The sequence below is a fragment of the Microcebus murinus genome, chromosome 15, assembly GCF_040939455.1.
Source record: "Microcebus murinus isolate Inina chromosome 15, M.murinus_Inina_mat1.0, whole genome shotgun sequence".
NCBI lineage: Eukaryota > Metazoa > Chordata > Mammalia > Primates > Cheirogaleidae > Microcebus > Microcebus murinus.
Window position 1 is genome coordinate 15929918 of NC_134118.1, and position 22882 is coordinate 15952799.

The following is a 22882-nucleotide window of genomic DNA, read 5'->3' on the forward strand; positions in this document are numbered from 1 at the left end:
ACGATGTCACACACACACACACACACACACACACACACACACACACACACACACTGTAATTCCCACAAATACCTGGGAGAGGACAGCCTTAATTCCCCACTTCCCCCTTTAACTGATGAGGAAACTGAGGCTCAGAGAAACGACTGCCCCAGGCTCACCCGGTTAGGAGGTGGTGAAATCAGGTTTAGAACCCAGGCAAAGAGTTGTCAGGACAAAAGCAGCTTCAGTGAATAATTGTGGTTAAGTTTTAAGGACTGAGAAATGTATACATAGTTTTTGTGCGGCCTTGGGCAAGTTATTTCATTTATATATCTAACATCTGCAAAATGGCTCCTTCTTCCTGGTGTGGTTCAGAGCATGAATGAGACGGTGCACGCGAAGGCCTGAAGCCCATCCGAGTGTTTATAATACAGGCTCAGCAAAGTCAGCAAGCGAATTATAAATAAACTCCCATCACTGGTCAACCTCCAGTCCCAGGATCTGCGCTGACTGCAGGCCTCCTGTTTTTAGTAGAACAAACAAAACCTGAGATCCAAAGGGAATCCAAAAAGTGGCCCCAACAGTTCCAGGGCTGCTGAAGAGTCACCTGCCCGCACTCTTTCCCTCAATGCCTTCCAGCCTGCCAAGGGTTTGCGTTCTCTGGCATGCGAGCGAGGGGCGGCCCCGCCACGGGGTGGGCACGCTGGGTTAGGATCAGGGAAAGAGAAGCAAAACCTCTCACCGAGCGGCCTTCTCCCTGGGTTGAGGCGGGCGCACGCCCAAGTCCCCTCCCCGGCGGGGACCTCGGTGACAGACAGGACTGCGCGCACGGCCCCACGCCCGCCCCGCTCGGTCGCCGCTCCTAGCCCGACAGCGCTCGGGGGAGGGCGAAGGGAGTCGCCGCGGCCTGTCCCCACCCGCCCCTCCTCGGCGCTCCACCCCGCCCGGGTAGCCCGCGGGCGCGGCCGGCCGGAGCCCGGCGCCGGGGGCGGGCGGAGCGTGCCCGGGGTCGGCGGCGGGTTAAGAGCGCAGCGCGCGCGCCGGGCCCCGCGAGCTCCCGGCCGCGCCCCGCAGCCCCGGCTCCCGCCCCGCGCAGGCGCCCGCGCCCCGCCGCCGCAGGAAGGAGCCGTCCGCGCCGCCGCACCGCCCGCACCATGCCCCGCATAGACGCGGACCTCAAGCTCGACTTCAAGGATGTCCTGCTCCGACCCAAGCGCAGCAGCCTCAAGAGCCGAGCCGAGGTGGGGCCGTTCGGAGGTCGCAGTGGGGCTGCGCTGTTTTCCGGGAGGTGGTGGAACGGGTGGCACGGGGTCACCCTGCCCGCTTTCCTGTGTGTCTGAGGCTGGCGTGCTGCGCCCGCTTTCTGTCCCCAACACCCGGGGACGGGGACGGCCAGCCGGTGCCCCGCCGGGACAGGTGGTGTCTCTCCGGGCGGTGATCCAGGCGCCCTGCTGGGGCCCGAAATTGTAAAGTCGTCCTCCGGCTTGGGTGGGCTTGGGGACGTTTACCTTGAAACTTGGCCGCCACGAGCAAAGGTCAGGTGGCCTAATGATTTAGGAAGAATGGGGGTAGGGGGCGCCTGCGGGAAGGAAAGGAGATGGTGGAGCCAGGGGAGAGAGGAAGAGAAAAGCCACTACAGGTCCCTGTGGTCTTCGGCAGTGCCTCCTGGTACTGAGATCTGCTGCTGCCCTAGCGTCAGGTCCAGCCTTGGCATTTCTTTGAATAGGTCAGAAAAATCGGAGGACCCCAGGGCACAAGTGCAGAGTTTGCTGAACTTAGGCGGCCTGGCTTGGGGACACTCTTCGGTACGGGACACCCCGCAGACCCTAGCCAGCGGTCGGGAGGCCGAACGCAGAGGGGTGCGTGCTTGGGGCGAGGGAGGTGGGGCTGGGAACGGGAAGCCTGGGGCATTTTGCTGGTTCTGCACTGGCGAGCTCAAAGCCTAAGGAACAGGTGGAGGAGACCCGGCTGGAAATAGCCTGGCGGCGGGGGAAGGGAGGTCAGCCCCTGAAGGGTAAACTAGAAACTAGTTGCGCGGAACGGCTGAGTCCCCTGGAGCGGTTTGCGCTGGTGGCTGGAGCTTTGCCTGGTCTGCTGGGAGCTGAAGAGTAAAGTGAGGAAACTGGACACGTCTGGAGCCTGGGGCCGAAGGAGTAAACAGGAGGAGCCTGAGCCAGCCAGCGTCCCAGCTCCACACACACGACCCTAAATAAAGCCGATCGGCAAAGAGCTCTGCTGTGCCAGGCCTAACTAACTGCAGTGCCTGGTGCTGCCAGCCGAGGGCTGGCTTGGATTAGGGAAGCTTCCTGTCTTGGCCAATCTCAAAACCAAGTCACCTTCTCTAAGCAGCGGCATTGGCTGGCAGGAACCTTCGGGACTGGAAGAGTGGGGGAGGAATGATTAACCCTTATTACCCCAGATGGGATGACCCTGTGCCTGGCCTTCCTCGTGTCCTTTCTGGGGTAAAGAGCGGGGCCACTCCTGGAACAAAGACAGTTGGGAAGGCAGAAGCTGTAGCCAGTCCCTAAGGCTAGACCCAGACAAAATGTGGGGATTCTGGGCACACTGATAATTTGGTGGTCTCCGTATTCTTTAGCTTTTCAAAATGTATTTAGTAGAGAGAAACTTATTTTTCAGAAAAACCGTGTGCTCAAAAGAAGGATATATTAGGTGTGTTTTCTGGACCAGAAAACATCTTGAGAAGGTAAAACGTTTAAGATTTATGCAATAGGATGAATTCTTCCTTCCCTGGGAATAGTAAGCCGTCATACAATGATGTCATGGAACGCTTGGTTTCACAATTTGGGCTGATTGCAACTATTAATGCCCCAGCTTGCAACCTACATGTACACATTGCAGTGAGAACTAGGTGCCCTTGAGAAATGGTTTCCATATCTTCACTTTTGTGGGATTTTGCCAGCCCTGTGCCTAGAGACCTGAGTTAACTGGTGTTGCCTTTCCAGTTGGTTCCATAGTGGTTTAGCTCTCTGGTGCACGTGGCTGCTGCCCCGGCTGGCCACCCCCATAATCTGACTTTACTTGCGTCATTGGTGTTGAGGAATCTAGTTAGGCTTCTCTAATCTGCCCTCTCAATGGTTTCTCAGTTTGCTTGTTGATGCCTGAAATTTTTTTGTAGGCAGATAAAAACTTTTTATTGCACAATCAGAAGCTGAAAATGTGTGCACCCTGGCAGAAGTAACACCTAGATGCAAGTTGGAAACTAAACAGCAGATGACTGACATTGAGCCTGACAGAGCAGGTTTGAGTGGAGCCAGGAGAAAATGTACACCATGGGAGTAGAGTCTGGCTGGGGAAGGAGAGTTTTGACTGTTGATGACAAGCTTTATCACTGTGACATTTTGGTAAGAGCCCGGCCTGAATACAGGCAGTGAACAGAAAATGGAGAGAAAAAGAGTAAACTACTCTGAAGTTTCAGTAGTCCTGCAGGGATATTCTCACAAGCTTCACTGAAAATGGACATGAACAAAGTGAATTTGAGGTAAACTCCCAGAGGCAAAGAGTACAGGAAGAGGTGACCCAGGTGGCCTTAGCATGAGTTCCCCAGGGAGGCAGTCCTCTCCCAAATATCCAGCCCCTGGTACAGAAGAATGAAGTGCCACAGGGTTATGTAGGGACATTTGAATAATGTTTTCAGAGGAGGTGCCATTTTTGTTGATTGAGACATGACCTTTGTTTTATCTAATGCTCTGGGGAGCTTGCATTATTTCTTGCCTCCCTGAACGCTTTCTTCCTTGGGACCCATTCCTGGCTCTAACATACCACCCTAGTTCTTAAGCCAGTAAGAATTTTTTAAAAAACTTATTAATGCAACCCTAACTTTGGAAGTTGGGCCTTGAAGAGAATTGCAGCAGATTGCCCACTTTGTCCTAGGACAGAGAAGACATGTTGGATGTTCATTCTGCTTAAAACTCCGTAGTAATTTTTTCGCCAGTGGGCCAGTGGGAGGAGTTCTGGTCTAGCTTTTACAATCACGACAGGTTGGGCTGAGGGGGATGAGAGCAGAGTGGAGAGAATCTTGGGCTGGGAAAAGGAGACCTGTCACTAATTATTCCCTTACCTCTGCCTCTGAGTTAGTTTCCTTGGGTTGCTGTAATAAAGTACCACAAACTGGGTGGCCTAAGCAAGAAGAATTATTGTCACAGTTGGAAGTTTCAGATCAAGATGTCAGCAAGGTTGGGTCCTTCTGAGGGCTGTCAGAGAGAAACTGTTCCTTGCCCTTCTCCTTTGATTGGCCTGCGGGCAATCTTTGGTGTTCCTTGGCTTGTTGATGCATGACTCCAAACTCCACCTTCATCTGCACATGACATTCTCCCTCTGTGTGTATCTGTGTCCAAATTTCCCCTTTTTTTGTAAGGATAGCAGTTATATTGGACTAGGGCCCGTGCTGATGACCTCATCTTAACTTGATCATCTGCAAATACCCTATTTCTAAATAAGGTCACGTTCACAGAGACTGGAGGTTAGGACTTAGACATCTTTTGGGGGGCAGACAACATTAGACCTGTAAGAGCCTCTGTAAATTTTGCTCTGTAAAATTAGAGGGTTTGACTAGACTTGTTCTTAGTCATGAATCTATCAGAATTACCCTGTGAAACACTCCAAAACACACATATTGTTTCCAACACAAAGGTGGTGATTCATGAAGCTTGGGGCTGCCCGAGCCTGTGTATTTTGGAATTTACTTCTAAGAGGATTCTGCTGCGCACAGGGGTGTGGAGAACTGGCCTCTGAAGCCCTTTCCATTTGTGGAAGCCTTCAGCTCAGCTAGCTGGGAATGCCACAGCGGGGTGTGAGCTGCTCAGAAGCCCCAAAACTGGAAGGGAGGCTTCTGGGGTTTGGATCCACATTCAGAGGTCTGGGCCTGGGACACCCCCAAGCACTGAACTGCAAAAAGCTGGGGCCAGGACACAGTATCCTTATCTGTTAGCTATGCATTAGTTTTCACACTTTTTAAGCTACTAGGACGACAAAGATGAAAGATTGTCTCTGTACTCAGAGTGGTGAGACAGATAGATAACACACAATCTTGAGGACTGAACTCTGATCTTTTTCTTTTGCTAAAAAACTCTTTCCTAAGGAGGCCTGCTGGGTCAGGCTGACAAACGGTAAATTCCCCCTAAGCGGCTTTTGTTAACCAGATGAAGCAGTGGTTTACTTCCCAACCTGATTCTGGTATGGCATTAACATCACCTAAAAGATAAGAAGCCCCTGTCTTAACTCAAGCATCCTAGCAGATGCCTATCATAAATTTAAAATATCTTAACTCAAGCATCCTAGCAGATGCCTATTCTTAAATTTAAAGCATTTAAAGCATCCTAGCAGGTGCCTATTGTAAATTTAAAATGTCCTCCTGTCTGGACCTCCCAGAGTGCTCACACCCTTATCTTAAAGTAAGCATATCCTTTCTGGTCTTCTAGATAAAGTCTAACTCTCTCAGCCAATTGCCAGCCAAAGAATCTTTAAACCCACCTATAACCTGTAAGCCCCCGCTTGGAGATGTCCTACCTTTTTGGGCCAAACCAATGTATGGCTCTCATGTATTAATTTGTGACTTTGCCTGTAACCCTTGTCTCTCTGAAAATGTATAAAACTAAACTGTAACCCAGCCACAGCGAGCCCACTTGCTCAAGGCTTCTTGAGAGTGGCTCCGGGTCATGGTCTTCAAATTTGGCTCATAATAAATTTCTTTCAAATATTTCAGGGCTTAGATTTTTTCTGTCCACAATCTGTATAAGAAAAGAATTTGGGGTGCAGGTGTGGTGGCTCACACCTGTAATCCTAGCACTTTGGGAGGCCCAGGTGGGAGGATCGATGAGGTCAGGAGTTCAAGACCAGCTTGAGCAAGAGTGAGACCCCATCTCTACAAAAAATTAGAGAAATTACCTGGGTGAGGTGGTCCACATCTATAGTCCCAGCTACTTGGGAGGCTGAGGCAGGAGGATCACTTGAGCCCAGGAGTTTAAGGTTACAGTGAGCTATGATGACTCCACTGTACTCCAGCCTTGGTGACAGATAGAGCCCCTGTCTCAAAAAATACAAATAAATAAATATAGAAAGCATTGTTTTACCCAGTACCATCCATAGATCCAGGGAAAAGGGCCCCTGTCTCGGGCCCTAGTTCTGCTCCTCTCATTGCACCCCTCCTCACTGGGCAAGACCTGTGAGCTGTTCCCTTTCTTTTAGGCTGTGCTCCAGGTACTCAGAACCCTCTATCCCTCCCGTAGTGACTGTGAGCTGATTCTCAGGCCTGCATGGGTCATCCCCTGCCCCAGGTGTGTTTTTCCAAATACCAGCCATACTGCTGGTGTGCGCACCTCTAACCACAGAGAGTGGCCAGGTGGCAGCAGCCATTCATGGGAATGTGTGGGGATGTACACAGCGCTTAATATGCAGACTGGGGTGGCCCTGTGTGTGTACATAAGGGTTTGGGTGGGTGTGGACTGGGGGCCAGGGCCAGCTCCCCCTGCCACTTGTTCTGGTGTCTTCCTGACCTTGAATGAAATTGCTTTTGTTAGGGTAGGAGGGTAGAACGTAGTTTATGTAGCAGTTTGATAGTGTGATGCATGACATTGAATTATTTAGGAACGTGATAGGTGGGCCTCCATTTGTACTTTTGAACCCCTAAAATGTTGGGTTGTAGGACTGAGTAATGAAGGTGTGTTAAAAGATCAGCAGAAATGGGTGGTTTTGAGATCAGGGGAGGGGACTTTGTTACTTTATGTTCCCTGTCAAGTCAGGCTTAGAGGAGGAATTTGGAGGTGCTATATTGGGTGCACGGGCCAGCTGTGCCAGATTAAATGCCAAGTGTTGTTACTGGGAGGTTGGAATATTTACAATATTTATCTCTCTTACTAAACGACTGGTCTGGTATGTATATGTGTATGCGTGTGTGTGTGTGTGTGTGTGTGTGTGTGTGTGTGTGTGTGTGTGTGTATCTGGGTGGATAAGGTTGGGGAAGATAATTTTATTTCTTTTTATTTATTCATTTATTTATTTTTTTCAGCACATTATGGGGGTACATATATTGCCCTTGCCCCCCGCCCCATGATAATCTTATTTCTCATTCTTAGAATTAAGGATGGGGAAGAGCTAGCTGGCTGCCTTATGGAGAAAACTAGAAACGACAGGAAGAGTTCATTGTCCTGCCCTTTTCCACGAAAAGCTCTGTGTCTTGTGTCCTGCTGATAGGTTTTGGAGTGCCAGGAAAAACCCATTGTGATCTCAGCTGGTGCAGAGTGTAGCCCCTAGCCCCATGCCTGCCGGAGGAGTGTTAGAGTAATTTGAGACAGAGGAATTCTGATTGTTCTAAGCCTGTGAAGCCAAAATGTTAGAGAGCCATTAGCTGCACAGAAGGTTGCAACAGACCCTTACATTCATTACCCTTCAGAATGTCGACGTAATGTGCTTCGCTAAAGCAGAACCGAGAACCATCATCAGGAAGGAAGCGGGGAAAGGCATGAGCATATGTTCATGCAGTTAGGGCATCTCATTTCCCCTTATTGATTGCCGCTTAAGGCCAGGGTGGTATTTTCATGACATCATTTGCTTAGGAAGCCTTCTGGGCATGGAGCCCTGTGTGGAGAAGCAAGAGAAATGAAAAGGCCAAAGGGCCCAAGATGTCCCGTGGCATTTTCTGAGTTGATGCTGATTACAAAATGAAAGTTGTCTGAGAAGAAAAGGAAAATAAAAGGATCTAGAAAATGATTATTGCTGGTGTATTCATGAAGCCAGAACTAATATAAGTCTAAATTATTTCAGAAGCACAAGATTCACACTTGTGTTTCTCCTGCTGGTTCACCCTGGGTAAGCACCCACTTCCGGTCTTTATCCAGCAGGGTCCAGCAAAGAAACAAACAATGCTGAATATCCAAAACAGGGAGTTTGATGCAGGGTGTCTTGACATAGCTGAGATGCCAAATGGGATATTGAGGCACCCTAGACATTGCAGCAGCAAGAAGCCACCGCCACTTTAGTTTGAGGGTCAGAGGCAGGAGGAGGCAGTGTTTCTGGAGTCCAGGGAGGGACTGGGCTCTCTTAGGCAAAGCTGGAACCGGGAATACGGAGGCCTCTCTGGCCAGAGGATCGGAGCCTTGGAGAAGCAGCCCAAGGCAGAGAGTTTCCTCCAGTTTCTCACCCTGTGGCCTCCATTGGCCAAACCCAGCCAAAAATGAACTTGAGAAATGGAGCCTGGAGGGGGTGGCCTCCCTGTGATAAGAGCAGGCTGAGGCTTATCTGTACACAAACAGGATGGGGTCTGCCCTGGGTCAAAGAAGTACTTCTGACCGTGGCAGCACTTGGTGAGGTCTTGGCCCTGGCACCCTGCTTGTGGCAAGCCCACCCTCACGGCTGAGCTATTGTCCTGGATTCCTGATTGCAAGGTTAGTCATACATGCCCTGATCTCGAAGTTACAGTGGGATCCGAGTGCCCTCCCTCCAGCTGTCTGCAAGTGGAAGGAACAAGTGTTTATGTGCAGGAACATATGGTTGCAATTTACTTCCCCCCAGCTCTTTGAAAGGCGCTCATAATTAAACAGCCACGGTGGAGGAGGAAAGGCTAAGGGACTAATGGTCTGGAGCTAGCTGCAGGGCGAGTTGGAGTGTGGCTCTAGATGAAGGGTAAGTGAGGGGATTGTGGCCAGGAGCGGGAGGCAGGGAGGAGTGGAGCAGATTTTCCCAGAAGGGGAATGGTCCTTCCAGTGCTTAGAAGTGGGGGAAAGATGAGATGTACGTGGGCATTTAGGGCTCGGGACAGAAGGTGGCTCCGGGACTGGAGAGGCTAGGGAGGAGCAGAGAGCTGATCCGGAGGCTTGTCCTGATAGCAGAATTTCCAGTGCCTTGTGCTGGTGCAGGAGGAGGTGAGGAGCCCATCTCACTTTTTGCACCTGAATACAGCACGCTACTTGGTTTCCCCAGGGACTCTGCTGTCTTTGGAACACCTGGCCCAACCCCTAAGAGAATCAGGGGCCAAGGGTCAGACATTTGTTCTGTGTTCTTCCCACTTGCTCCAAACTGCAGAAATTCTGCACATACCACGTAAGTGCAAAGCACTCAGTTCTTTCCCCTTTTTGTTGACAGGTGGATCTCGAGCGTACCTTCACGTTTCGAAACTCGAAGCAAACCTACTCAGGGATTCCCATCATTGTGGCCAACATGGACACTGTGGGGACATTTGAGATGGCAGCTGTGATGTCACAGGTGAGGCGGTGTGCTATTTTTTTTTTTTTTCCTTTGTCACTCACAATATGGACAGGTTGTTAGGAGCCCACCTCGGACTTGTTCAGATACAGGGAAGAAGAGAAAAGTGAGACGCCCTGGGCCGTTCTTTGTTCTGGGTCTGATTGGTGTTGGAGCCACTCTCTCTTTAATCAGAAAATAGATGGTGTCTGGATTTTGCATTCAGTGAGATGCTCTAGGTCTGCCTCTGTGTTTGCAGGGAAACTGCCCATGGTGGCTTTAGTAATTAGAGATACAAAAAGAAGTTAGACAACATGACGAGTACCATATTATAGATGAGTGACATCCCATTTAAAATTAAAACAGAGCTGCTTTGTATGCAGTCTGGTCTGTAGCATTTATCACATATTAATATGGAATACATTTATTAGCCACTTAGGTGCCAAACACTGCATATAATGTATCTCTTGATCCTTGACACAACTCCACAAGGTAGGTCCTTTTGCAGATGAGGAAACTGAGGCAGAGAGAGGGAGAGGAGGGGCAACTTGCCTCAGGCCCTCAGCCAGGTAGGGGGAGAGTCAGGATTCAAACCCAAACTGACTCTGAAATCTAAGGGATTTAGCTCTCCACTGAAATCGACAGATCACAGAGTGCAAGCTCAAGATCTCTTTTAGCCAAACTACCAGTGTGATTTTCTATAAAGTGAGTAGCTAGTATCCTGGCCTTGGGAAAAATAAAGGAAGAGCTGTTTTTGGGCTGCACCTTTGTCTCACACAGCTGTGTCTGAGGTGCAGAGCATCTTACACATCCTAGATGTGAAAGGTTTTCTGCTGGTGCACACGGAGGCTCTGCATCTATTGCTGTTGATAATGCCTGCCAAGTGAAAAGATAAATCCAATTAGTTGAAAGAGCCTCTCACTGTGGGCAGCAGGTCTAACCACAGGAGGTGCTGGGATTCATTATTAGCTAGTGATTCGAAGGAAGTGATTCTCAAATAAATTATGAGCTCCAAAAATGGAGTATGGGGTGGTCTGTCTCCCTCCATGATCTGTTTGTCGTCTGTGAGACCTCAGCCCCTACTGAGCGTGGAGCCAGAGGCTAATAAATTAATTGCTAAAGGAACTCCTGTTTTTTTCTCCTCATCTTTTTCTTGCTCTGTTCTGTCATCAGCCATTGCTACTAATGAGTTATGTATTTGTGTAAAAGTGGGAGGTATCGGGGGCGTTAAATAGCCGGGTTAATTCACAACTCAGATTGTTAGTCCATGAAAAACCTAGAACTTTGCTATGCTCTTCCCATTTTCACATTCAAGTTATTCATGGGGTAGCCATGAGTAACTATGAACCACACTGGCATGGATAACCATGAATAGCTATGAATAACTGTGAACCTGCTATTTCCAGGGTCCACAGAGTTAGTGTAAGTCAATAGAGTTTTAGAACGAGAAACTGGAAATTGTAGGTGAAGAGAGGTAGCCCCAGAGAAGTTAGGTGAGAGGACTTTGTCACCAGGGAAGGAGCCTGAGCCCCGCAGTCAGAGCCAAGTTCGATCCTGGCCTTCCCCTCTTCCTAGCCAAGCAATGCTTACATTTTGTAAATGTAAATTTCTTAAGGTCCATTTCTGCCCATGAAGCTAATAACACTGTTCGAAGTTGTTCTGAGAGTTAGATTATGTATGCAGAGGGCTGGCACGTAGCATGGCAATAAGTGCTGGGTCGATAGGCATAGATTTAGGGTTCTAATTTACATAATTCTCTCCCTCAAGAATTGGGTTTAGCTTTCAGGTATAAGGTGAGGTTCTTTAGGGTTGGTTAAATGAAAGTTCCCCTTAGGATGGCCCTGCTCCTGCCCAGGGGACCTGCCGCATGCTTTTCTCTTTTGACCACCTGTGCTGCTTTGGGCCTAACTCAGGTGTGGGCAGGAGCCACGTGGGCTGGGGCAGGGCTCTGGGAACTCTTCCCTTATCCCTTCCCTGCCTCCTAGCAGAGGCTCCCAAATCCTGAATGCAGTGTTGTCTAATCAGATTAGAGTGGGAAAGGGTTGCACCTTTGTCTGTTTCTTTGGCTCCTAGGAGGAGCATATTCAAAGCAAATTTAGAGTGAATGGCAGCAACACCAGGAATACCTGATGCCTTTGTCTTGCTGGATGCCACGTGTCTGTGGAGGGCAGGAGGGAGGGCTCACTTGGTTTCTCATCCTAATGATGCTGTTTTATTTCCCAGCACTCAATGTTTACAGCGATTCATAAGCACTACACCCTGGATGACTGGAAGCTGTTTGCCTCAAATCACCCAGAATGCCTGCAGGTATGACTGTAGCCTGGTTGTAAATTAATAAGTGTTGCAGGGGGAAAAAATTCTTCAGGGTTGTCAAGAGGATTTGATTCAGCAGCAGACGGACATGCCTAGTTCAGGGTTTCTCCAGCCCACTGCCAGGGATTTGCAAGGAAACCTGTTCTGCATCGTATTATGAAAATGCTAGGATTTACCTGTGTGCGATATCTGTGCTTTCCTTTGAAAGGCGAAGTGTTGTATCTCCAGAGCTTGGAGAAGACCCATGTTTCCTGCCAGGTTTTTCAAGGTGGATCTAGTCTGAGCATGTCTTTTGGCTGTAGATGAAACTACTGAGTATAACAAGTTGTTTTGGAGTTGAATAAAACTATATGCCCACTAGGCTGTCATCAAAAAGACAGATCATAAGTGTTGTCAAGGGTGTGGAGAAATTGGAACCCTCATACGTTGCTAATGGGATTGGAAAATGGGTGCAGCTGCTTTGGCAGACAATTTGGCTATTCCTCAAAAGGTTAAATGTAAGAGTTTCCCTATGACCCAGCAGTTCCATTTCTGGGTATATACCCAACAGAAATTCACATGTGTTCACACAAAAGCTTGTTCATGAATGTTGATAGCAGCATTATTCATGATAGCCCCTAAGTTGAAACAACCCAGAAATGTCCATCAGCGGATGAATGGATCCACAAAATGTGGTTATCCACACAATGGAATATTATCCAGCCATAAAAAGGAATGAAGTTCTGGTACATGCACAACATGCGTGAGCCTTGAACATTTTGCTATGTTAAAAAGCCAGACACAAAAGGCCACATATGTGATTCTGTTTATATGAAATGTCCAGAATAGGCAAATCTATAGAGTCATGAAATAGATTAGTGTTGCTGAGGCCTGGGGTGATGGGGGACTTTGATCATAGATTTTGATCACTGTGAAGGTGGGTTTGGAGACAAAATAATTCTGACTCAATAATTAAGTCCTCATTTCTGCCACATTGTGTTCAAATGAATGATACTTGTTTTCGCTTTCTTCCCCTTTTTCCTATAATTAGTTTAAGAGCACTGCTTTTCTTTTTCCTCTTTGATCATACCTCTTTTGGACTTCTTTAAATGAGTTTTTGGCAATGTGTTGTTAATTGGAGAAGGGAGGCCTTCTTTACCAAGTGTGGTCATGTGATTTATGACCCCCCCACACACCCAATAAGAGGCTAATTAAAAGGGGAAAATTTTAAAAACTTAGTAGCACTGAGAGGAATGAACCAATTTTGAGTTCCTAGTGTCAGACTTTAACAGAAATGAGCAGTGAAATAAAAAGGGTAGCAAAACTCTAGTGGGAGGGGAAGAACGTGTGGATCCGGCTGGCACAGGGAGAACCGTGAACCACGAGGCCAGCGTGTGAGGGCACAGAGAGATCTGGAGAAAGTATGTATTGTGTCAACAGTCAGCTCACACCCAGTGCCTGGGCTGTAGCTACATTGTTGTGACATTGGGGAATAACATAAAGGATATTAAGATATTAATATGTTCCTCATTTGTGGCTAAAGGTTTAGAGATAAGGGTTGAAATATAAATATTCTCATAAAAGGTGACATGCTGACTCTGGGCACAGCTCATGGCTTAGTTTCACTAGGGCTTAAATTGTTGAAAACCAGCCCTTTCCCAAAGAGCAGACGTTCGAGAAGGCAGAGGTGTAGGGTCCAAGGGCGCTGGTGCTGCAGAGGTGAGGGGGTGCGTGTTACAGAGCAGGGGGTGGTTTCAGATTTAAACATGTTCAAGTGCAGTTGGGAAAGATCATGTTGGGCTTGTTTGTTTTACACCTTGGGAACTTTTGCCCCCTTTATAGGAAAACAAGTTAACTTCTTTGTATAGGTGAAGATTTAACAGACGAGTTAACCTCTTTGTAACTGGTTAAGATTTGCATGTCATGGTAATATGTTATTGGGAGTAAAAACAAAAAATAGGATTGAGTTTATTGAGGGGGAGGGTTAGCCAACTTCCCCTCTTGCTCTCATAGTGAGGTGCTTAAGGCGAAGGCCACAGCGTTGGAGTGAGGAAGCCGGAGTTGACTGGCCAACTCTCGTTCTTCCCAACTTTCCCTCATTGTGCTTCCTTGAGTTTCCATGATATGACATATTCGCACCAGTAGCGCCACATAGCTCAGAGTTCCACAGGGAGAGCTTCAGGAAATGAAATAGAAGCCAAGGACTAGATTTCCTGATTATTTAAGAATCTGTTTACTGGGAAGATTTTGTGGCTGAGGTCTAGGTTTGAGGTCATACAGAATTCAGTGGTATGAATCAAAGTTTAGATGATTGGATGAATTCATCTCCCTTTGCCCTCTGCTGTTGCCTGTCTCTTGAGCAGGTGCCCTGTGTATTTGATCAGGGTTGACCTCAAAGGGTGACTGTACTGTCCTCAAAGTAGTCACATGGCTAGAGGCAGGGTCTGACTCATGAATGCTACCGTTCATGTCTGTGCTCCTTGGTTTATTTTGGTACAGCATGTAGCTGTGAGTTCAGGCAGCGGGCAGAACGATCTGGAGAAGATGACCAGCATCCTGGAAGCTGTGCCACAGATTAAGTTCATTTGCCTGGATGTGGCTAACGGGTATTCGGAGCATTTTGTGGAATTCGTGAAACTCGTCCGTGCCAAATTTCCTGAACACACCATTATGGTAGGTACGGTGGAACAGTTTCAAGGTGGGGACGCAAAGAGGGTCGTTCAGTGTGTTGGGGCAACTGTATTCTCTTCAGGGCTTTTAGTGCCTTCTTAGCCAAAGACTGGCAGAGAATCAAAGGAGAGGCCACTGCTTTCTGTGGGACATCAGAACACTGGAATTTCCTCTGTAAAAAAAATAAAATCCCAATCAACATCTTAGGATGTTGGCTCCTTATTTTTACTAAATATCATAAAATGTTTCTTACCATGTGATACCTTTCAAAAAGGCCTGTGTTAGTCCTTAACAGAGTGTATAATTGAACATGTAACTAGGTTTCAGTTTAACATATTTAGGTCTTCTGTGTCCTACCCCTACTGCCAGTAGAAAACTCTGCTCTAGGAGTTGGAATAAAGGAAATTTCACAATAGTGCACTATTGATGGCAAATCAGTCAGTGTGGCATTTTATCTAGGAGCTTTATTTATTTATTTATTTATTTTTTTGAGACAGAGTCTTGCTCTGTTGCCCTGGGTAGAGTGCAATGGCGTCATCATAGCTCACGGCAACCTCAGACTCCTGGGCTCAAGCCCTCCTCTTGCCTCAGCCTCCTAAGTAGCTGGGACTATGGGCACGTGCCACCATGCCTGGCTAATTTTTCTATTTTTAGTAGAGATAGAGTCTCGCTCCTGAGCTCAAGCAGTCCTCCTGAATTGGCCTCTCAGAGTGCTAGGGTTTCAGGCATGAGATGCTATGCCCAGCCTGGGAGCTTTGTTTCTTGACTTATTCTGTATTTTCCTAATTATCAGCATCTTTAGTAGTTAGAATGTGTATTTGTGGGCCAGGCATGGTAGTTTACTTCTGTAATCCTAGCACTTTGGAAGGCTGAGATGGGAGGATTGTCAGAGGCCAGGAGTTAAGACCAGCCTGAGCAACATAGCAAGACCCCATCTCTGCGAAAAATAAAAAAAAAACAATATAGCTGGCTGTGGTGATGTGCACCTGTAGTCCAAGCTACTCAGGAGACTGAGGGAGGAGGATTCCTTGAGCCCAGGAGTTTGAGGTTATAGTGAGCTATGATGATGCCACTGCATTCTAGTCCAGGCAACAGAGTAAAACGCTGTAAAAAAAAAAAAAAAAGCCAAAAAGAATGTGTATGTGTGACTTCTGGGCAAGACGGATTTTCAGAAAAGGCAAATAGAAGCTCTGGGGTTCACAGTTAGGCTTTTGGAAAAACCTGTGCTGTAATTTTGCATGTCTTTACCTGGCTTAGTTACCATGGCACATATTGACTGATGCCTAGATAATTTACCTAACCTCTTTGTTTTTGAATTTTTAACTTCATTTCTTCTCACATTTCATCATTATAAGGAAGTTGGGAGGCAGGAGTTTTAACTATTAATGGAGTTAAATATTCTGCTAAAGGGCTTCTAAGGATTTTTAATGTGAGTATTTTATGCTTTCCAAACATACAGGAAGAAAGGATCAAGAGTTGTTCTAGGCCGGGTGCAGTGGCTCACGCCTGTAATCCTAGCACTCTGGGAGGCCGAGGCGGGCGGATTGCTCGAGCTCAGGAGTTCAAAACCAGCCTGAGCAAGAGCAAGACCCCTGTCTCTACTATAAATAGAAATAAATTAATTGGCCAACTAATATATATAGAAAAAAAATTTAGCCAGGCATGGTGGCGCATGCCTGTAGTCCCAGCTACTGGGGAGGCTGAGGCAGGAGGATCGCTTGAGTCCAGGAGATTGAGGTTGTTGTGAGCTAGGCTGACGCCACGGCACTCACTCTAGCCTGGGCAACAAAGTGAGACTCTGTCTCAAAAAAAAAAAAAATCAAAATTAAAAAAAAAAAAAAAAAAAAAGAGTTGTTCCAAGGTCAACCTGCTGTGCCAGTGTTTAGAAGTCGGGTGGGAAATAGCAAAATTCATTTTACCCTCCATAATAGTGCTGCCAGCTTCATTGTTTTTTGATTATGTTTGTTGAATATTGTAAGTGATAAGAAATATATCTGTATACATTGGTCTCTGCCTCCACTTTCTGAGACAGAACTCTTAAAACCTTTGTAGGTAGGGGTAGTAGGAGAATCTTTTGCTGTAATGTTTGGTCTTTGACTCTGGTTCCTGAGATAGAGCTTCTAGAACCTTTGTAATTTCCAGAGTGCTAAGAGCGTTACACAGAGCTCCTAACCCCTTGGGATTTCCTGGGTGATAGAAGCAGTTTTCGTTCTAACGAGGTGACTCTTGGTGGGCTCTTGGGAAGGGGCTGGTCACCAGGCAGACCAAGCCATGATTGGAAGCTTGGAACTTGCAGCCGGATCCCCACTCTCCAGAGAGGGTAGAGGTGCTGGAAATTGAATTAATAATCCATTGTGCCTGTGTGATGAGACCTTCTCCATAAAAACCTGAGAATACAGGATTTGGAGAGCTTCCTGGTTGGTAAACACATCGGCATGCCGGGAGGGTGGTTGCGCTCAACTCTATGCAGACAGAGGCTCCTCCAGACCTTGTCCGGTGTCTCTGCATTCGGCTGTTCATCTGTGTCCTTCATCATATTCTTTATTAGTATAATAAACTGGTAAACGTAAGTGTTTCCCTAAGTCTGTGAGCTGTCCTAGCAAATTAATTGAACCTGAGAAAGGGAGTCATGAGAACCTCTGGTTTGTAGCCACGTTGGACAGAAGCTGTGGGTAAGCTACTCCTTACAGTTGGCATCTGAGGCATGGGCTTGGGGGGTCTTGTGGGACTGAGCCCTAACATGTGGGGTCTGACACCGTCTCTAGGTCGGTAGTGTCGGGGTCAAGTCGAATTGTAGAACACCCGTAGGTGTCTGCTAGAGAGTTACTTGGTATGTGGCGAGCCCTCCCCATTTTGGTCATGGATGTGTTCTGTGTTGGGTTTTAAGAGTAAGAAGAGGAGTTTGTTTGTTTTCTTATGTCAAGCAAATCCATGCTGTGTTTCTGAAGGTTTGCATCTTTTCTTTATGACGTTTCTATAAAGAGTAGAAACTATCATCCCGAGTTTACTACCCCTGAGGAATCTTAAGCTCTGATCTGTTCTTGGAATTTGGATTTTTCATAAGGCCACATCAACATTAAGTGACAGAAGTGGAGTTTGAGGCCACGTCAGTCCGACTGTGCAGTCGAAGCTCTGGCCATTAACCCACACTGCCCGCTGAGACTTCAACATAACCCGTCTTTGTTAACCTTACTGATAAAGCTGGCTCCTTCCACTGGGCAGTAGGTAGTGGAGGGTGATGAAGTCACCCGCTGTCGTGACCCAGCAGTGCTTATGTGTCTATGCTCTACCTCAGCCCCCTGCTGTCATGTCTTCTCTTGGGAAACAAAGCTGGACTCCCAGGACAGCAGAACCGCCCAGGCCCCAGTTGGGACCTGCTAGCACATAAATAGCATATGGTATTAAACCTGTGGACCCTGCTTGGGTCTGTAGAAAGAGCTTGACAAATATTTGCTGACCTTGGGAAGCGTCCTTTGTTCATTCCTTCCTGAGAGTTATAGGATGAGATAGGCCCAAGGTTGCCATTGACAGACCATTAGACCTTTCTAGTTCACCTCTCCTATTTCCCTAGCTCTGGAGACACGAGGGACTAATGAACTTGGGAAACTGCTCTTTACATTTATTGACATTTTAGTGTACAAATTAGTTATGAAGGATCAGGAATCAGAAATTACATGGATTTAACCAGGCGATTTATTGATTCCACCTTTTTTTACAATTTATTTTATACATTGTGAAATGTGACACATACAGAAAAAGCATAAAACATGGAAATTTAATAAATAATCATAAGATAAGCACCCTTTCCATGCACGGCACTCAGGAGCCCCCCACTCACCACCTCAGAGGAACCCCCATCCTAACCGTGGTGGTAATCTTTGCTGTCTCGAGTTTAGCCACTTACTTATGCATTCCTAAACAATGTGAATTTTGAACCTTATATTAATGGTAATCCTTTATATATTTTGCATCCTCTTTTGCTAGGTAGTATACTTGACTTTCACTGCCTTAGTTTATGTCTCCGTGGCTCCTGGAGCTAATTTTTAATACTGGTTTCCAGATGCCTCGCTTGCTCTTTTCCTCTGTAGGGGTGAGGGGAAACTTGCCTTTTCCCCTGAAAGTTCACTGAGAGATCAACTCACAATTAAGGCAGATTAAATGAGAAAGGTTTATTTACCATGCACATGGGGAAAAATCACAGAGTGATTGATTACCCAGTATCCCAGTGAAGTTCAGATATTTTTATACAGGCCATTTAGAGGGGAGGCGGGAAAATGAGGAGTGTTGGTAATTCTGTTTAGGGACTTAAAGGGTTGCTAGGGAGGATGAATGGATGGGGGAAACAGAGTGACTTGTAAATTAAGATTCTTTGGTTGGCAATTGGCTGAGAGAGTTAGACTTTATCTAGAAGACCAGAAAGGATATGCTTATTTTAAAATAAAGGTGTGGGCACTCTGGGAGGTCCAGACAGGAGGACATTTTAAATTTACAATAGGCGCCTGCTAGGATGCTTTTAAATGCTTTAAATTTAAGAATAGGCATCTGCTAGGATGCTTGAGTTAAGATATTTTAAATTTATGATAGGCATCTGCTAGGATGCTTGAGTTAAGACAGGGGCTTCTTATCTTTTAGGTGATGTTAATGCCATACCAGAATCAGGTTGGGAAGTAAACCACTGCTTCATTTGGCTAACAAAAGCCGCTTAGTGGGAATTTACCAATTGTCAGCCTGACCCAGCTGGCCTCCTTAGGAAGGAGTTTTTAGCAAAAGAAAAAGATCAGAGTTCAGTCCTCATTGTACAGCTAGCATTACAGCTCTTGACCAGGGAAAGTTACAGCTCTTGACCAGGGAAAGAACCGAGTGGCATGAAGAGCCGGAGAACAGCCTTTATTCACCCAGCAGGCTCAGCATACCTACTGTTACAGCTCTCTTCTGGTCTTCTGACCTTCTGTCCTGCCCCCCTTCCCTGTTCTCCTCCTGCTTTTATACCCCTGGTAGGACTCCAAAAGCGTCCAATCAACTACAAGCTTTAACATCCAATCAGCAACAGTGGGATTTAAAAATTACCCAATCAGGATCATGCGAGCGGCGTGGGGGGGATGACAGGAGAAGGCCGAGCACTGAGCATGGACAGCGGACAGGACATCAGTAGGTGGTGGCACGTGGGCCCTGGTGGCTCTACCACGGAGGCCCGGCGGGCCGGCCCCAGCAGCGTGTCCTCCAACTGGCCCCACACAGTGCCGGCCGCAGGCATGTGGAGCGATGGAGAGGTGGCAAGTGGCCGGGTCCTGGCGCCCTACGTTTTCCTTGTCACTCCTCCTCACATGCTGCCTTCTTCTTGCTGTGTTCTCACATGGTGGAAGGGGCAAACAAGCGCCCCCAAGCCTCGTTTATAAGGGCACTAGTCCCATTTATAAGGGTTCCACTCTCATCACCTAATCACCCCCCAAAGGCCCACTTCCTGACATCATCACCTAGGGGCTTAAGTTTCAACATATGACTTTTTGGGGGAGACAAACAGTCAGTATGAAGCTATGAGCTGAGTCACACTGGGGAAGTGGCATTCTTTCTGAATAGAACCCAGTCTATAAAATAACTTAAAGAGGTTTAATCTGAGTCCACATTTCAGGACCATAGCTTGGAGCCATGCCCAGGAAGCCTTGAGCAAGTGGACTCGTAGTGGTTGGGTTACAGTTTGGTTTTCTACATTTCAGGGAGACAGGGGTTACACGTAAAGTCATAAATCAATACATGGAAGGTGTACTTTGGTTTGCCTGGAAAAGGCGGGGGCTTACAGGTTATGGGTGGGTTTAGAGACTCTCTGATTTGTAATTGGTTAAAGAAATGAAGCTCTGTCTAAAGGCTTGGAATGTTTTAAGATAAGAAAGCCTGTTAAGAGAGAAGCTACCAGAGGTACGCCCAGACACAGAGGTTTGTTGTGTAAATTGAGGACCTGCAGGTTTGCATCCAATAGCCTTAGGCTTGTTAATGAGTAACTAAGGATATCTCTAAGAAAGGAGAAGGACATGATCAGGCATGTCTGACCTCCCTTCTCATGGCCGGCAACTGAGTGTTAGGGTATCCCCTTGGCCAAGACGGGGTCCATTCAGGCAGCCAGTGGTGGGGGAGCCTTAAGATTTTATTGTAGTTCACAACCTGTGAGAAAAGGAGGTTGGGGATCATATGGCTGGAGAACTATTGTGGTGATCAGGTGGGCTTCTGTTTTGTAAACAGTGGAGCCTTCACCAACAGTTGCTCAGAAAAAGAGGAGGAGGATGGGGTGTGTGTTGGGGTTGTTTGTTTAAAGAAGAGAGAGGGAACCTGTGTCACATGTGATAGCAGAAGTCCATTAGTGCTCCAGAGCTCTCCATTGCAAGGACCAAGACCAGGGGCGACAGGGCGGGCGGTGCAGGAAGGAGGGAGGCTGGTAGGAGGAGGGAGAGGGTGCTGTTGCCAGTGCAGAGCTTGGGGGTTGCTATGGGGGATGAGGCTGGGAGGGGACATGGTGCAGAGTTCCCACAGCCCTCTGGGCGGCTGCCACCAGCGAGGGCCCAGGGGTGATGTGTTTTCCTTGCTCTTGTTGGTTTCCCCAGTAATGAACAGGAGACTTTGGCAACATAGATATTTATTCCTGAGCCATTCTTTGCCTGCCCTGACCCCTGAAATTGGTGATTCATTAAAAAACTCGATTTTTGGTGTTTTGAAAGCATAATTTCTCTTATGGCGTTTGGAGGCATTGTGAAGGCACACTAACATTTGTCCAGTGTTTTGGAACTGAAAGATGTGAGTGCTGAGTGTCAGTGATCGTGACAATGCAGTGAGCAGAAGGGAAGCTCAGAAACATTCCTGGTGGAAGCTGCCAGTTCCCAGTCCCTGCGTTAGGAGTGGGAGCTTGTTGCTTCTGTGCCCAGGCCATCCTGGGTTTTCCTCTTGTCTTTCGTCTAAGGTGAGCCTTGCTACATGGGGAGGGGAAGCAGGGATTTGTAGGGAATATCTTTGACAGAACAGGGTCCTGTGGAGGTGCTGGCTTATGGAGAGAAGACCGGAACAAGTCCTGTCGCCGTGTGCCTGGCAGTTCCCAGAGAGGAAAGAGAATCATGTATTCCGGGTGCCTCCTAGGTACTGTGGGAGGAGGCACTAACTTCGACTAGGTACTTTTTTTCTAATAACAAATCTTTGCGTCAGGATAATGACACTTTTATTGACGTAAAACTTTGTCTTAGAGAGCTCAGGGAACTTTGCAAGGGTTACACAGCCAGTGAGAAGCAGACCTGGTGTTGGGGGCCAGGTGACTGGCTGGGGGCCTGAGATTGTCACAGCATGCTGTCACCAGCCCTACTGGCCGAGACTTGCTGGGATGTGGAGGTCCCTCTGTCGGGTCTGCTGAATGCTTTTGTGCTGGTGGCTCTTTCTGACCCAGTCTAGAGGCGGTAGGTGTGTGAGACCTCATCTGTGCAGAGTAGACTGGCGGCCTAGCTCTGTTCCCCTGGGGCAGTGCCACCTCCACAGTCGGGGATAGCCCGGGGGGCCATGGGCAGGGCCTTGGCATTTCCATGGGTGGCTGATGGCACATTCACCTGCCTGCATTCTTTCTCCAGCAGTTGTGGACAGGCAAGGTTTTTGTTTTTGGGGTTTTTTTTTTTTGTTTTTTTATTTTGAGACAGAGTCTCACTTTGTTGCCTGGGCTAGAGTGCCGTGGCGTCAGCATAGCTCATAGCAACCTCAAACTCCTGGGCTCAAGCGATCCTCCTGCCTCAGCCTCCCGAGTAGCTGGGACTACAGGCATGTGCCACCATGCCCGACTAATTTTTTTTCTATATATTTTTAGTTGGCCAATTAATTTCTTTCTATTTATAGTAGAGACGGGGGTCTTGCTTTTGCCCAGGCTGGTTTCGAACTTCTGACCTTGAGCGATCCTCCTGCCTTGGCCTCCCAGAGTGCTAGGATTACAGGCCTGCGCCACCACGCCTGGCCAGGCAAAGTTCTGAGCCATACAGAGTCGCCCCTGCTCTATACCTTTGCCCAGGGAGGTGGACACCTCTTTTCGGTACTCCTTGTAGGCGTGGGGCCGTGGGCGGCTTTGCCGGTTGAGCGTGCCTCCCTGAGGCACAAGGGACGTGTATAAGGCTGATGATGGCACTTCTCTGACCTTGTTCCCTGGATTTCCTGTTTTCGCTCTCCTTCTGGCTGAAAGCTACGATGGGCTGAAAGCTATGAAGGGCCTCAGAAGTGCAGGTGATGTTTATCTCCGAGAGTCGCACAATAAACTCAGTTTAACGTGATCCGAAAGGTGGATATTGCCTTGACAGCATCCGGGGTTCCGCGGGCAGGTGGAGGGACGTTTTCCATGTGCTCGGGAGCAGGCGCTGGGACTGGTACTCCATCCCCGGTGTTAGGGCTGGCAGGCTGTGGGCCAAATCCAGCTTGCTGCCTGTCGGCTGACCTCTGCCTTTGATCAATTTAATGGGAAAGAGTTTTCTTGGCAGAGGGCCTCAGAAGAGCCCATAAAAAGCAGGGAGAGGAGTTACTGTTTAATGAGTATAGTTTCAGATGATGAAAAAGTTCTGGAGGTAGATACTTGGTGACGGTTGCACAACAGTGTGAATAAATGTACTTCATGCCACTGTTCTGCACCGCTAAAAATGGTTAAAACAGTAACCTTTATGTTAGGTGTATTCGACCATAATTATAGAATAAAACTAAACAAATAGTGGGTAGCAGAGCAATATGCAGAACTCACTCTTAA

At 47.7% G+C, this 22882-nt stretch overlaps 1 protein-coding gene across 1 annotated transcript in view; it reads left to right on the forward strand.

Moving 5' to 3' along the window:
- Nucleotides 1-955: 955 nt before the first annotated feature.
- GMPR (guanosine monophosphate reductase) overlaps nucleotides 956-22882 on the forward strand; it is a 45765-nt gene continuing 23838 nt past the window's right edge. The window contains exons 1-4 of the mRNA XM_012753650.3: nucleotides 956-1220; nucleotides 9076-9195; nucleotides 11398-11481; nucleotides 13966-14139. Coding sequence (XP_012609104.1) covers nucleotides 1134-1220; nucleotides 9076-9195; nucleotides 11398-11481; nucleotides 13966-14139 — 465 coding nt within the window. The 5' untranslated portion in view covers nucleotides 956-1133. The remainder of the gene's footprint in view (nucleotides 1221-9075; nucleotides 9196-11397; nucleotides 11482-13965; nucleotides 14140-22882) is intronic.